The 16,683-nt window shown below is 40.0% G+C and overlaps 2 protein-coding genes across 5 annotated transcripts in view; both read right to left on the reverse strand.

Moving 5' to 3' along the window:
- Nucleotides 1-16,683, reverse strand: part of LOC133610933 (stonustoxin subunit beta-like) — a 460,649-nt gene that overhangs the window by 395,538 nt on the left and 48,428 nt on the right. The window lies entirely within an intron of this gene.
- Nucleotides 1-16,683, reverse strand: part of LOC133610928 (voltage-gated potassium channel KCNC1-like) — a 142,831-nt gene that overhangs the window by 51,129 nt on the left and 75,019 nt on the right. For all 3 annotated transcript variants that reach the window (XM_061967698.2, XM_061967699.2, XM_072914052.1), the window contains exons 3-4: nt 3,780-4,761; nt 249-443 (exon numbers count right to left, since the gene is read on the reverse strand). In XM_061967698.2, the coding sequence (XP_061823682.1) occupies nt 249-443; nt 3,780-4,761 (1,177 nt within the window). The remainder of the gene's footprint in view (nt 1-248; nt 444-3,779; nt 4,762-16,683) is intronic.

Here is a 16,683-nt window from a genome sequence, read left to right on the forward strand (position 1 = left end):
AAGATGGACGACCGCAAGTCAAATAAGGACAAACAAACCAATAAGGAGACGCACGTCAACTTTGAAGCCAGACAGAAGTAATCAAACCAAGCGGTGATGGCACACACAGGAGCAGAGCACAAGAGCTGGAGTGTGCCTGTGCGTCTACAGTACGTGTGCTCTCCTGTCTATCCTGAGCCAGCCCTCCCGAACGTGTGTATGTTGGTGCGAACACAACATGTTTGCGTGTGTCCGTGCTTTTCCCGTACCTTTCCGCACGTTCCCATCTGTGGCTCGGAATTCCCTGGTGTTAAGCAGGAAGCAGGCGCGGTCCTGCTGGTAGCGTTCCCGGGTGGGACCCCGCCCGATGGGGCTCCTCTCGTCCGGGCTGAGCACCTGGTCGATGGTGGGGCAGTCTTCGTTGGCCAAGGCGGCCGAGGCTGCATCGCCGTTCTGCTTGGAGTCTGCGCGGCGTCACATCACGGTCAGTACATGTCAGTAGTTGTAGGACAGTTTTAGGACACTAGGATCATTGTGCAATAGAAGCGCTTCATCGGTCATAATAATTTGAGTAAAAACTGTTTAAAGCAACATTCAAAATAATTAGACCTTATAAAAAGAATTAAAAATCCTAATAAAATTATACATTGGCTTGCAATAATGGAAATCGAGATTCTGCTGTTACCATGGTAACCATGGATCACCTAAATATGAAAATTATATACACATAACTCCAAAACCAAACATGCAATATGTCTAATAATGGCTGTATTAATGTATATATGTGAATTTTACACGAATCAGGTGCTTTTGTAAGGTTTGCAAATACAAAAATGTGTTTTTTACTTAATATGACAGCATAACTGCCGCACTCAATGTGACAGTTATTTAAACATAACTCCTAAACCAAATATGCAAAATGGCTAATAATGCCTGAAATAATGTATATTTGTGAGTTTTGCTAGAAACATATGCTTTTGTAAGGTTTGCAAATACAAAAATGTGTTTTTTACTCAATATGACAGTATAACTGTCACACTCAATGACAGTTATTTAAACATAACTCTTAAACCAAATATGCAAAATGGCTAATAATGCCTGAAATAATGTATATTTGTGAGTTTTGCTAGAAACATGAGCTTTTGTAAGGTTTGCAAATACAAATATGTGTGTTTTACTCAATATGACAGTATAACTGTCGCACTCAATATGACAGTTATTTAAACTTAACTTATAGACCAAACATGCAAAATGGCTAATAATGCCTGAAATAATGTATCTTTGTGAGTTTTGCTAGAAATATATGCTTTCGTAAGGTTTACAAACACAAACATTTGTTTTGTACTCAATATGAGAGTAATGTTCTTAGAATCCTGAGAAAATGTGAAAAAAGCAATACAAATGTATTCAAACATAACTCCTAAACCAAACATAAGAAATGTCTAATAATGCCTGAAATAATGTATCTTTGTGACTTTTACTTGAAACATAAGCTTTTGTAAGGTTTGCAAATACAAAAAATAGTTTTTTACTCAATATGACAGTATAACTGTCAAACTCAATATGACAGTTATTTAAACATAACTCCTAAACCAAACATGCAAAATGGCTAATAATGCCTGAAGTAATGTATCTTTGCAAATGTTGCTAAAAACATATGCTTTTGTAAGGTTTGCAAACACAAAAAATTTGTTTTTTTACTCAATATGACAGTAATGTTCTTAGAATCCTGAGATAATGCCCAAAAAGCAATACAAATGTATTCAAACATCACTCCTAAACCAAACATGCAAAATGTCTAATAATGTATCGTTGTGGATTTTACTAGAAACATGAGCTTTTGTAAGGTTTGCAAATACAAAAATGTGTTTTTTACTCAATATGACAGTATAACTGTCACATTCAATATGACAGTTATTTAAACATAACTCCAAACCCAAACATGCAAAATGGCTAATAAAGCCTGAAATAATGTATCTTTGCAAATTTTGCTAGAAACATATGCTTTTGTAAGGTTTGCAAACACAAAAATTAGTTTTTTATTCAATATGACAGTAACGTTCTTAGAATCCTGAGATAATGCCCAAAAAGCAATACAAATGTATTCAAAGATAACTCCTAAACCAAACATGCAAAATGTCTAATAATGCCTGAAATAATCTATCGTTGTGGGTTTTACTAGAAACATGAGCTTTTGTAAGGTTTGCAAATACAAAAATGTGTTTTTTACTCCATATGACAGTATTACTGTCACATTCAATGACAGTTATTTAAACATAACTCCTAAACCAAACATGCAAAATGGCTAATAAAGCCTGACATAATGTATCTTTGTAAATTTTGCTAGAAACATATGCTTTTGTAAGGTTTGCAACCACAAAAATGTGTTTTTTTACTCAATATGACAGTAATGTTCTTAGAATCCTGAGATAATGCCCAAAAAGCAATACAAATGTATTCAAAGATAACTCCTAAACCAAACATGCAAAATGTCTAATAATGCCTGAAATAATCTATCGTTGTGGGTTTTACTAGAAACATGAGCTTTTGTAAGGTTTGCAAATACAAAAATGTGTTTTTTACTCAATATGACAGTATAACTGTCACACTCAACATGACAGTTATTTAAACATAACTCCTAAACCAAACATGCAAAATGGCTAATAAAGCCTGAAATAATGTATCTTTGCAAATTTTGCTAGAAACATATGCTTTTGTAAGGTTTGCAAACACAAAAATGTGTTTTTTACTCAATATGACAGTAATGTTCTTAGAATCCTGAGATAAGCAAGAGTGTGTCTATTTACTTCTACAGTAAGCTGTTGGCCACATGGATAGTCATTTTGTTCAAGAGACTAAGGGCCACTGCAACAAAGGGTAGACTGTGGATTATAAATACTGCAGCATCCAGAGCTGACGTAAAGCCAGCTAACAAAAGTGTGTATGCCTAATATTCTATTCAGTTTGTCACATCCAGCAATAAATGAGAGGACGTTGGCTTGTTTTGATTTTTGCCATTTGTAGCGCAATATTAAGAGACATGTTTTATCCAAAAGAAAATGGCATGCTCTTGCAGTGTCCATAGCTAAGGGAGAGCAACAGCTAACGTTAGCATGTATGTTTATTCCCACAGCTGTGTATTGGAAGACTACTTTTTATCCAAGAGGAGACAAATGGCAAGGAAAAAAAAGGAAGGTTTCAGCAAAATAGAGACGGTTCAGGGTAAGCTAATGTCATTTCGATCCCATATTCAAAAAAAGCCATGTGGAGCTGAGAAAGCATTACATTATACAGTATACAGTAGTATTACATTAGTAGTCCTGTTTACAAAGCTAAAAAATCACAAATTCTGATGAGCTAAGCAGACAAAATGTCGTAAAAGCACTGATGAAGCCAATATTTTCGAGCTCCCTGATGACCAACACGATGCATTAAAGGTGCATTATTGCTGCATGTCACTGACGCCTCAATTAACTTCCTTCCTGATTTTACTGATGACGGCACTGGGAAAATATGTGAAGTCAGCGCAATTTGAGAGGCATTACGTTGTTTTAGTAGATAACTAAGTTCAATTCCCGCCACATGTAGTGTTTGTTCCTGGCTGGCAGATGGGTGCTTGAAGGCAACCTTGGACCTACCAGTTGATAATAAATTACACATGACTTCTGATGGTCTGGGTAATTTATCCAGGATGGATCCGACACTTTGCAAGACTACTTGTCCTGACACCATGTCAGTCAGGCAGGAGAGTCCCCTATTTGTTCCAAATGTTCCAAAAGTGGAAAAAAGAAACATCTCACCTCTGTTGATCTCTATAATTTCTTCCTGGGCAAGAGGACAGTCACCCCCAAGGCCTCCAGACCCCATGACTCCACCAAGGACATTCCCCAAGAGCCTTTGCGGGGATGCGGTAGCCATGGCGAGGGCGTCCGGCTTGCAGTAGTTGGGAGACCCTGGCTGAGGTGCTCTTGGAATGTGTTTGTTCTTCTTTTTGGGCAGCTTTTGTTTGGCCATTGCCAGAGAGTAGTACATGCCGAAGTTGTTGACAATAACGGGAACAGGCATGGCGATGGTCAGCACACCAGCCAAGGCACACAGTGCACCCACCAACATCCCCGACCACGTTTCCGGATACATATCTCCGTAGCCCAACGTGGTCATGGTCACCACGGCCCACCAGAAGCCGATGGGAATATTCTTGAAGTTGGTGTGGGCGCTCGCTGTCGGGTCGTCCGGGTCGGCGCCGATTCTCTCGGCGTAGTAGATCATAGTGGCGAAGATGAGGACACCGAGGGCTAAGAAGATGATGAGCAGGAGGAATTCATTGGTGCTAGCGCGAAGGGTGTGGCCGAGCACTCGCAGCCCCACAAAGTGGCGGGTGAGCTTGAAGATTCGAAGGATGCGGACAAATCGCACGACGCGGAGGAACCCAAGGACGTCCTTGGCAGCTTTGGAGGACAGACCGCTCAAGCCCACCTCCAGGTAGAAGGGCAGAATGGCCACAAAGTCGATGATGTTGAGGGAGCTTTTGAAGAACTCCAGCTTGTCGGGGCAGAAGATGACTCGCAGGAGGACCTCGATGGTGAACCAGATGACGCACACGCCCTCCACGTACGTCAGCCAGCTGTCGGTCACCACCTCGTAGACGATCTCCTCGCGCGTCACGTTGCCCACCGTGAAGTTCTCCGTCTTGTTGAGGATGGTGTTGAAGGCCTCATGCGTTTCCATGCAGAAAGTGGAGATGGAGATGAGGATGAAGAATAGGGAGCCAAACGCCACATACTGCAACGAAAGGAAGAGGACAAATGATGAGTCAGTTTGCTCACGAAACAAAGAACAAAATACATACAACAGACATAAGAAATTAATGATATACCTTTAAACATTGCATGAACTAAAACTTTTAAAAAATTATAGCAATACAGTGGTACCTTAACGAAAGAGTGCCTCTGAAGATAAGAGCTATCGCTCAGCTAATTGTTATGCTTTAAGTTTCAAGCAAAAATCTAACTTACAAGCATCATTGCCATTATTTGGTGTAGCACAGTGAACCCCGTAAGATCTGCCGTCAAAATGCCACCACCATCATGGAGCCATCTCAGCACACTCTGCAGAAGACCTCCAGGGCATCCTGAATGCCTTTGCCAAGGCTTACCAAGCCCTGGGTCTAGCCGTGAACATCAAGAAGACCCAGGTTCTCCATCAACCTCTACCCATCCAGCCGTCAATCCACCCCGTCATAAAAGTGGATAACACCACGCTCGATGTCGACCACTTCCCCTACCTTGGTAGCCTCTTCTCCTCAAAAGCTGACATCGACTCTGAAGTCAACCATGGCCTGAGCTGTGCTAGTGGAGCATATGCCAGACTCAGGAAAAGGGTCTTCGAGGATCGTGACCTAAAGGAGCAAACAAAACTCCTGGTCTACAGAGCCGTCGTCCTCCCAACCCTGCTGTACGGCGCAGAGTCATGGACCAGCTACAGCAGGCACCTCCGAGCTTTGGAACAACATCATCAAAGAGCCTTACGAAAGATCCTGAGGATCAGCTGGGAAGACAGACGCTCCAACATCAGTGTTTTGGAGGAAGCCAACATTTTCAGCATCACCACTACAATAATGCGGCACCAACTCAGATGGATTGGCCATGTCATCCGCATGTCCAACACACGTCTCCCCAAACAGATCCTGTACTCCTAGCTGAAGGATGGTCGGCGAGCTCCTGGCGGGCAAAAGAAACGCTTCAAGGACAACATCAAGACAAACCTGAAGAAATTTCACATCATCTCTGCTGGAAGGAACTCCGCCGTGTCGCAGAGACAAAGCGATAACACCGCAAGGAGAGACAAAATAAAGGCTCCAAGACAACACATCACCTCTACCTTCCCCTGCCCACACTGTACCAAAGTATGTGGATCATGGATCGGCCTCCAGAGGCATCTGAAGACCCACAAGTAGACCCCCCTACCAGGAGGACAGTCATACTCGCTTCGAGTGACCGCCGACGATACACAACTTTTGTTTAAAATTCTCATTACTGCCACAAGTGGTGGAAAAGTGTATTACAACTGTGTACTGCTTCGGCTCAGACTGACCACAATGCAAAAAGTCAGTGTTCAAAAACAAGAAAAACAAATACAAAAATGAGGGGTATTTTACTTGAGCTAAGCAAAATTATGTGCCAATAGAACAAGAAAATGTGGCTTGTCAAGACTTTCCAAAACAAGTAAAATTAGCTAACCTCAATCAACCAAAAATGACCTTAAAATAAGTATATTCTCACTAATAACAAGTGCACTTTTCTTGGTAGGAAAAAAAGAGACCTTTTTATTTTTATACCTTTAAATTAAGTAAATGCTAGTGCCATTATCTTGACATAATGATATGCGCTCGGCATTACATTTCTTGAAACCAGCAAACTTATACTAAAAACTAATTTATTGTTCTTAATGGAAAGGCAACAAGTTTCCTAGCCGCTCGGGTAGGTCATATGGTCTAAAAATGCATTTTTCCATCGATAACATGACATCATCGCGCCAAGTGCGTGCTCTTTCAGTCAATTAGTGCGCATATATACAGCCCGGCCCCCGGCCAAAGATTTTTTAATTGTAATTTTGAGGAATTTATCTGAATGTGCATGAACTATTTCTGTTCAAAATTGTTTGAAATGTTAAATGTTTAAATATTAACTGTCAGTTTACTGTACTGTGCCAACTGTACTACTATATGAGTACGTATTGTCTATTGTTTCATTGAAAATAAAACAGCAAAGTCCATTTGGCTGTCATCTCTTTTAATTATGAGACACAATTGTGTCAAAATCGTGATTTTTTTTTTTCTCATGCTTGAAATAAGAAATGATTACTTAAAAAAAAGTAGTTTTATACTTGTGAGTGTTGATGACACAGCTTTGCAACACTTGATATTCTAGTTCCAAACATGTTTTACTCAATATAGGTCATAAAATCTCAGCAACAAGCTGTAATATTTTACTAAGATCATTTATCAACTTCAACTTTATTTATAGAGCACATTTAAAATTTACCACAGGGGTAGCCAAAGTGCTGTACAATGAACAGGTTAAAAGATAAAACGAGTACCGAGCAAACACAACACAACACAAACAGAACACGATAAAAAAAAAAAAAAATTAAAATAGAATTAATAAAAACATAAAAACATAAAAACAGGATGGGGCGCCATTGCAGGATGGATATCACTCAGTGTTAAAAGCCATGGAATAAAAGTATGTTTTTAAGAGAGATTTAAAAACAGGAAGAGAGGAGGCTTGTCTAACACTCAGGGGTAGGTCGTTCCAGAGCTTGGGAGCAGCAACGGCGAAAGCTCTGTCACCTCTAAGTTTCAGCCTTGTGTCAGGGACCGTCAACAGCAGCTGATCGGCTGATCTTAAGGAACGGGTGGGGCAGTAAGGCTGAAGGAGGTCGGAGAGATAGGTTGGCGCGAGGTTGTTTAGACATTTAAAAACAAATAAAAGGAGTTTAAAATGTATTCGGTAACGCACAGGGAGCCAGTGAAGGGACGCTAAAATAGGGGTGATGTGCTCACGTCTGCGGGTCTGTGTTAGCAGACGAGCAGCAGAGTTCTGCACGAGCTGCAGGCGGGCGAGGGAGGCCTGGCTAATGCCAACATACAGGGCATTACAGTAGTCAAGACGAGTCGAGATAAAAGCGTGGATTAATTTCTCAAGATCATGTCTTGATAGAAGCGGTTTCACTTTCGCTATTTGGCGTAATTGATAAAAGCTTTTTTGAACGACGCTGCTGATTTGTTTTTCGAATTTAAAATCTGAGTCAAACTTTACCCCCAGGTTTGTGACACAGTCGCTGAGATACGGGGTCAGAGTGCCGAGGTCAACGTTGGGGGAGGGAGAGCGACTTGGACCAAAACCGTTAAAACAAGTAAAACACTCTAAGATAAAATCTGCTTAGTGAGAAGAATTATTTTATCAGACAGAAAATAAGCAAATATCACCCTTATTTGAGATATTTAATCTTACCTAGATTTCAGTTTTTGCAGTGCACAGCTGAGAAACTGATATTTTTTGGCTATGGTTAAGAAAAACTGTTATTAGATTTGAGCAAGATTGATTGAAAAACACGGACGCCATAAAGCGTCTTGGAGACTTAACACTTGTCTTCCAAAGCATTGTGTGACCATGAATTGATTAACGTGGAAGTTGAAAAACGTATTCGGGTGTTACCATTTAGTGGTCAATTGTACGGAATATGTACTGTACTGTGCAATCTACTAATAAAAGTTTCAATCAATCAATCAAACCACAACTCAAAGGAAGCACCACAAATGCCATTACATTTACAGTATGAGGCCTGTTTTTGTTCTTGAGTGATGTCTCACTTCCCCACACTTTGGAGACCCTCTGGTATATATACCCCTATATGTTACACACCCTCGGGATACTCAGTGACTTAATATAAGGGGATAATGCATTAAACATAAGTGTGGTGCCAATAAAAGTGGCGCAGGTGAAGGGAACGTCAGTGTGAGAGAGAAACGTATCCAAGAGATAAGTCAATTCTCTGGACTTTAATTTAATTAGATCTCAGGTAGTGTCAGAGTTTTGAGGTCCGGGTGGAGTTCCTGCAAGTGGATAAGATAAATAGGAAAAAAAGTAAAAAAAAGTAAAGGAGAAACCTTCATTCTTTAGAATTAAGTCATTCTAAAGAATTAAGGTTTTGACCATTTTTAACACACTAAAATGATAAGCAACCCCCACAAAACCCAGCTTGTTTTATTAGCATTCCTTTTCCCGGACATTTTCCCCATTACTCACAAAAGGCAATTTCCCAGGCTTTTGGCCATGTGTGTAAAACTGCAAACACACTTTCTATATGTGCCCGAGCAATTGTCAATGAATCAATTCCATTGTGTGTGGTTGCCGCACAATCTTTCCCTGGTGCAGTCCGGCTCCAGCGGGGCCGCAGTGTGTATTTATAGATGCAGTATACTTTGTGCTTCATCAAATAAATAATAAAACACAGACACGGCCCGAAGAGCAAAAGAGAAAGGTAATTCATACTTGAGTGGAGCCCATATATATATATATATATATATATAAGGAGCCCTGAGTTGAGTGCCTTTAGTGTATTGTGCGTGCAGCTGTGTATTTTTGACATTGTGCACTTATGTAATATCCAGAGCAAACTTCCTTAACAGAGGCGGCGTTCATTGAAAAGCCTATGCACATATTTATAGAAGGCCGCCATGAGCTAACGCTTAGCCAAAAAAGAGGCGGCCCTGCAGCAGTGAGTCCAGTAAACACGGCCTGCAGGTGCATGAGGATGTGTCCATTAAAGCGCTGCAGTAAAGCATAGGCACATTAGTTCAAGTACGCCGTTGTATCCCAAACACTTCTGCATCCTCTTCCCTCTCCATCTCTTTCCTGTACCTCTTTTCTCCTCTGCTGTGTCTGACCTATTTTCTGGATTGCTGCAGTGCTCTCCCGCTCTATCGCCCAAACACATGCACAGATTCTCAATCACCCTCCTCCTACCGCTACCCCCCCATGCCGGTGTGTCTCGGGAAAGCAGGAAAGCACCAGCAAGCAACGCTTCTTTATTGGCTGCCCACCAGAAATGTTTCGCACGTACAAATGAGGGCAAAAGCGGGAAGAAGGGGGAAAAAAAAAAAAAAGTATTGCCCTAAAGTGCTATGCTGCTTTTTGCTACTATTATTGCTTATGATCACAGATCCATAGATCGTGAGTTCAAACCCCGGCTGAGTCATACCAAAGACTATAAAAATGGGACCCATTACCTCGCTTGGCACTCAGCATCAAAGGTTGGAATTGGGGGGTTAAATCACCAAAAATGATTCCCGGGCGTGGCCACCGCTGCTGCTCACTGCTCCCCTCTCCTCCCAGGGTGATGGGGTGATGGGTCAAATGCAGAGAACAATTTCGCCACACCTAGTGTGTGTGTGTGTGTGTGTGTGTGACAATCATGGGTACTTTAACTTAACGTGTGACGTAGTGGAAACGTCCAAAGGTAATCATGGCACAAAAGAACATGATCTGTGTGGTGGCGAACATCGAAAAGGCTTTTTTTTTTTAAATGTAATGCACTAATGTTAAAAGCGCAATTTCAAAGTGGATGATGTGGACTTAATTGAAAGAAAAAAGAATAAAGGTTATGGCAACCAGAAACAATGTTTAACTGTTTTTCTTTAAATACTCATCGAGGCTATAAAAAGTGTTTTATCCGATTTAACAAACTAAACGATAGATTAGACCAGGGGTCGGCAACCTACTCAGTGGCCTAGTGGTTAGAGTGTCCGCCCTGAGATCGGTAGGTTGTGAGTTCAAATCCCGGCCGAGTCATACCAAAGACTATAAAAATGGGACCCATTACCTCCCTGCTTGGCACTCAGCATCAAGGGTTGGAATTGGGGGTTAAATCACCAAAATGATTCCCGGGCGCGGCCACCGCTGCTGCCCACTGCTCCCCTCACCTCCCAGGGGGTGATCAAGGGTGATGGGTCAAATGCAGAGAATAATCTCGCCACACCTAGTGTGTGTGTGACAATCATTGGTACTTTAACTTTAACTTTTAACTTTAACTCTAGAGCCGCATGCGGCTCTTTAGCGCCGCCCTAGTGGCTCTCTGGAGCTTTTTCAAAAATGTATGAAAAATGGAAAAAGATGAGGGGGGAAAAAAAATTTTTTTGTTTTAATATGGTTCCTGTTGGAGGACAAACATGACACAAACCTCCCTAATTGTTACTGTTATTGTTTATATTAAACATGCTTCACTGATTCGAGTATTTGGCGAGCGCCGTTTTGTCGTACTAATTTTGGCGGTCCTTGAACTCACCGTAGTTTGTTTACATGTATAACTTTCTAGGACGTGTTTTATGCCACTTCTTTTTCTGTCTCATTTTGTCCACCAAACTTTTAAGGTTGTGCATGACAGGTGAGTTTTGTTGATGTTATTGACTTGTGTGGAGTGCTAATCAGACATATTTGGTCACTGCATGACTGCAAGCTAATCGATGCTAACATGCTATTTAGGCTAGCTATATGTACATATTGCATCATTATGCCTCATTTGTAGCTATATTTGAGCTCATTTAGTTTCCTTTAAGTCCTCTTAATTCAATTTATATCTCATGACACACTATCTGTATGTAATATGGCTTTTATTTTTTTGCGGTTCCAGACAGATTTGTTTTTGTATTTTTGGTTCAATATGGCTCTTTCACCATTTTGGGTTGCCGACCCCTGGATTAGACCGACCAATGACTGAGAACAAAGAACAGTGAGTAAAAAGTGTCTAAACCAGAACAGAAGACACTGACTAAAGTTGTATTACAATATGAAATTGTTTCACTAAAAAAAGACCTATAAATGAATACGACATTTCCGATTAAAACAGGGTACCGTATTTTTCGGACTATAAGTCGCAGGAGGCGTAACCAGGGGTGCGACTTATACTCAGGAGCGACTTATGTGTGAAATGATTAACACATTACCGTAAAATATCAAATAATATTATTTAGCTCATTCACGTAGGAGACTAGACGTACAAGATTTCATGGGATTTAGTGATTAGGAGTGACAGATTGTTTGGTAAACGTATAGCATGTTCTATATGTTATAGTTATTTGAATGACTCTTACCATAATATGCTACGTTAACATACCAGGCACGTTCTCAGTTGGTTATTTATGCGTCATATAACGCACACTTATTCAGCCTGTTGTTCACTATTCTTTATTTATTTTAAATTGCCTTTCAAATGTCTATTCTTGGTGTTGGGTTTTATCAAATAAATGTCCCCAAAAAATGCGACTTATACTCCAGTGCGACTTATATATGGTTTTTTCCTTCTTTATTATGCATTTTCGGCCGGTGCGACTTATACTCCGAAGCATACTCCGAAAAATACGGTAATTGTCGTCAAAATGAATCAACCGACAAAAATCTTACTAAATTGCTCTCTTTTCAACAGAAATGTCCACTTATTGGTGCCTACACATCATGTCAACATATTTTATTTTGGTTTTTGGACGACCAATTTCAAAGAAGAAATGCAAATGGGATTTCACCACAAAAAGGGGAATTTTGCTTCCTGTTCACAATCCTTATGAGAGACAACAAAACAAACGTTTTTTGAGTTGTTTTGCATACTAACTTGTAAAGTTCGGCTCGTTCTCGGTTGCAATTGTTGCGTCAGACTAGTCTTCCTCTCAGGGAATAAAAGTCACTGGTCAATCCAAACTTCTTTCGGATGACATATATGTTGAATATGAAGGACCATCAAGACAGAATAGGAATATTATCAAGTTTTACTAAAGCTTTAGGAGACACGTCTTACAGTGCGTTAATAGCAGCATCTAGAAGCGGTCTGAAAATCAAACGGAAATAGACAGCTTATTTAGTACGAAAACAGCCCCGCCCGCCCAGAAAGGAATACAGCCTCATTGTTCTAAACAGATAAGGTAAAAAGGGAGTACATCATACTCCCAATACACATTCCAACACCTTCAAGGTAAAGCACAAGAGTTTACTTGTGGACATAAGGTACAAGAAAAAAATTAGCTGCTTTAAACATGACTATGAATAAAGAAAGAACTTTTAGAAATATATGCATTCTCCACACTAGCAATGCAGCAATGCGATCCATTCTGCTTCTAAGTCGCTTTAAAAATGCATCAAACAACCGCCAACAATATTTCATTTACGTTCCGTAACCTGTATAATTGTTATTGTTTGAGGAAACACTGAGGAAGCTTTTTCTAGCGTACTAACACATGCTACGGTGTTAGCCGTAAGCTAGCTACGGCAAGAGGAAAGCCATAGCTACGGCATCAACAGCTGAATGGCTTTTGAGTTTTAATGCACAACACAAGGCGATAGGACGCCAATCTGTACCAACTGAAAAACATGAACAATCATATTACAGTATCTGTAAAGTATTAGCCCACATTTCAAGTGTTGTTTGTACACAGCTAGCCAGACAGCATATGTACTGTAGTTTTAATAACAAGCATGGTGTGCTGCATGTTTTTTTAATGATCGATTTGTTTGGGTAAGCCCTCCATTTATGTCGGCGTAGCTTGGCTCCAAGTTCCACGTTTGCAGCGTGGAGTCACGCCGACCTCACTTTCTCGGCATCCGTCTGCTCCGACGTCTCACCCTTCCTTCTATAAGCAGCAGTTCATCCTCCGTATATTCAGGTTCAAAAAGATAAGGATGTGAATCCTCATTTGTCCAAAAATAGTCGTTTTCGTTTTAAGTCTGCCATGATTAGAACACTTTCAATTTGTTGCTGAAAGTTGCAAGTGTATTGCTATGGAAACTGAAATAAATGTGCTGAAGAAATAACCTCCGGTAATGCCTAAAACGACCAAAAATACGTTAAATATTGTACAAAACCCAAAACCAGTGAAGTTGGCACGCTGTGTAAATCGTAAATAAAAAACAGAATACCATGATTTGCAAATCATTTAAAAACTTATATTCAATTGAATAAACTACAAAGACAAGATATTTAATGTTCGAACTGAGAAACTAAATTTTTTTTTGAAAATAATCATTAACTGCGTCTATAACAATCCAGGTGGTTATTTTCCTCTTTGCTCCGGAGGACACGACGTCCTCAGTTTCCAAAACAATTTGAAATGTTGACTCGTCAGACCACAGAACACTTTTCCACTTTGCATCAGTCCATCTTAGATTAGCTCGGGCCCAGCGAAGCCGGCGGCGTTTGTGGGTGTTGTTGATAAATGGCTTTCGCTTTGCATAGTAGAGTTTTAACTTGCACTTACAGATGTAGTGAAGAACTGTAGTTACTGACAGTGGTTTTCCGAAGTGTTCCTGAGCCCATGTGGTGATATCCTTTACACACTGAAGTCGCTTTTTGATGCACTACCGCCTGAGGGAATCGAAGGTAACGACCTTGCCGCTTACATGCAGTGATTTCTCCAGATTCTCTGAAACTTTTGATGATATTACGGACCGTAGATGGTGAAATCCCTAAATTCCTTGTAATAGCTCGTTGAGAAATGTTGTTCTTAAACTGTTCGACAGTTTGCTCACGCATTTGTTCACAATGTGGTGACCCTCGCCCCATCCTTGTTTGTGAATGACTGAGCATTCAGTTCCCAATAAGCCTGTTCACCTGTGGGATGTTCCAAATAAGTGTTTGATGAGCATTCCTCAACTTTCTCAGTCTTTTTTGCCACTTGTGCCAGCTTTTTTTTTGAAACATGTTGCAGGCATCAAATTCCAAATGAGCTAATATCTGCAAAAAATAACAAAGTTTACCAGTTCCAATGTTAAGTATCTTGTATTTGCAGTCTATTCAATTGAATATACAAACCCCGTTTCCATATGAGTTGGGAAATTGTGTTTGATGTAAATATAAACGGAATACAATTATTTGCAAATCCTTTTCAACCCATATTCAGTTGAATATGCTACAAAGACAACATATTTGATGTTCAAACTGATAAACGTTTTTTTTTTTGCAAATAATCATTAACTTCAGAATTTGATGCCAGCAACACGTGACAAAGAAGTTGGGAAAGGTGGCAATAAATACTGATAAAGTTGAGGAATGCTCATCAAACACTTATTTGGAACATCCCACAGGTGAACAGGCAAACTGGGAACAGGTGGGTGCCATGATTGGGTATAAAAGTAGATTCCATGAAATGCTCAGTCATTCACAAACAAGGATGGGGCGAGGGTCACCACTTTGTCAACAAATGCGTGAGCAAATTGTTGAACAGTTTAAGAAAAACCTTTCTCAACCAGCTATTGCAAGGAATTTAGGGATTTCACCATCTACGGTCCGTAATATCATCAAAGGGTTGCATTGAATTCCACCTGAGAAGCTTAAAAAATGTGTCTCCTCAGTTCCCAAACGTTTCCGGAGTGTTGTTAAAAGGAAAGGCCATGTAACACATGTGGTGAACATGCCCTTTCCCAACTACTTTGGCACGTGTTGCAGCCATGAAATTCTAAGTTAATTATTATTTGCAAAATAATATGAATATGGGTTGAAAAAGATTTGCAAATCATTGTATTCCGTTTATATTTACATCTAACACAATTTCCCAACTCATATGGAAACGGGGTTTGTAAGTTGAAAAGAATTTGCAAATCATTGTATTCTGTTTTTATTTACGATTTACACAACGTGGCAACTTCACTGGTTTGGGGATTTTGTACATATTACATATTGTTATGAATGTGTCTGTTACTACATTATATACAGGTAAAAGCCAGTAAATTAGAATATTTTGAAAAACTTGATTTATTTCAGTAATTGCATTCAAAAGGTGTAACTTGTACATTATATTTATTCATTGCACACAGACTGATGCATTCAAATGTTTATTTCATTTAATTTTGATGATTTGAAGTGGCAACAAATGAAAATCCAAAATTCCGTGTGTCACAAAATTAGAATATTACTTAAGGCTAATACAAAAAAGGGATTTTTAGAAATGTTGGCCAACTGAAAAGTATGAAAATGAAAAATATGAGCATGTACAATACTCAATACTTGGTTGGAGCTCCTTTTGCCTCAATTACTGCGTTAATGCGGCGTGGCATGGAGTCGATGAGTTTCTGGCACTGCTCAGGTGTTATGAGAGCCCAGGTTGCTCTGATAGTGGCCTTCAACTCTTCTGCGTTTTTGGGTCTGGCATTCTGCATCTTCCTTTTCACAATACCCCACAGATTTTCTATGGGGCTAAGGTCAGGGGAGTTGGCGGGCCAATTTAGAACAGAAATACCATGGTCCGTAAACCAGGCACGGGTAGATTTTGCGCTGTGTGCAGGCGCCAAGTCCTGTTGGAACTTGAAATCTCCATCTCCATAGAGCAGGTCAGCAGCAGGAAGCATGAAGTGCTCTAAAACTTGCTGGTAGACGGCTGCGTTGACCCTGGATCTCAGGAAACAGAGTGGACCGACACCAGCAGATGACATGGCACCCCAAACCATCACTGATGGTGGAAACTTTACACTAGACTTCAGGCAACGTGGATCCTGTGCCTCTCCTGTCTTCCTCCAGACTCTGGGACCTCGATTTCCAAAGGAAATGCAAAATTTGCATGGTTGGGTGATGCCAACATTTCTAAAAATCCCTTTTTTGTATTACCCTTAAGTAATATTCTAATTTTGTGACACACGGAATTTTGGATTTTCATTTGTTGCCACTTCAAATCATCAAAATTAAATGAAATAAACATTTGAATGCATCAGTCTGTGTGCAATGAATAAATATAATGTACAAGTTACACCTTTTGAATGCAATTACTGAAATAAATCACGTTTTTCAAAATATTCTAATTTACTGGCTTTTACCTGTATATACACTTGCAGTGTGTATATAAAAGGTTTAAAGTTGTTTTAGAGGGCTTTGAAGGCTACAAAGATGTCCCGTTAGCCACATCTTTCAAGCGTTTATCATTTTTTAAATCCTATGTGTTCTTGTCTCTCATAATCATTGTAAAAGATAGGCAAAAAAAAACAAATAAAAGTGCAGTTCCCCTTTAAGTCAGTGTGCATTCTCTTGCACTTCACTCTTTAAGTACCTCCTTTCTGCACAATGTGACTGTAAGCTTTTTCCTCACTGTTCATCCGCTCATTGGTCAGTCTTTAAAAGTGAAATACTTTAGCACGAGCGACTACGTCATGCACTCATACTCCAACAACA

Source organism: Nerophis lumbriciformis, linkage group LG11 (genome assembly GCF_033978685.3).
Source record: "Nerophis lumbriciformis linkage group LG11, RoL_Nlum_v2.1, whole genome shotgun sequence".
In the NCBI taxonomy this organism is placed as follows: Eukaryota; Metazoa; Chordata; class Actinopteri; order Syngnathiformes; family Syngnathidae; genus Nerophis; species Nerophis lumbriciformis.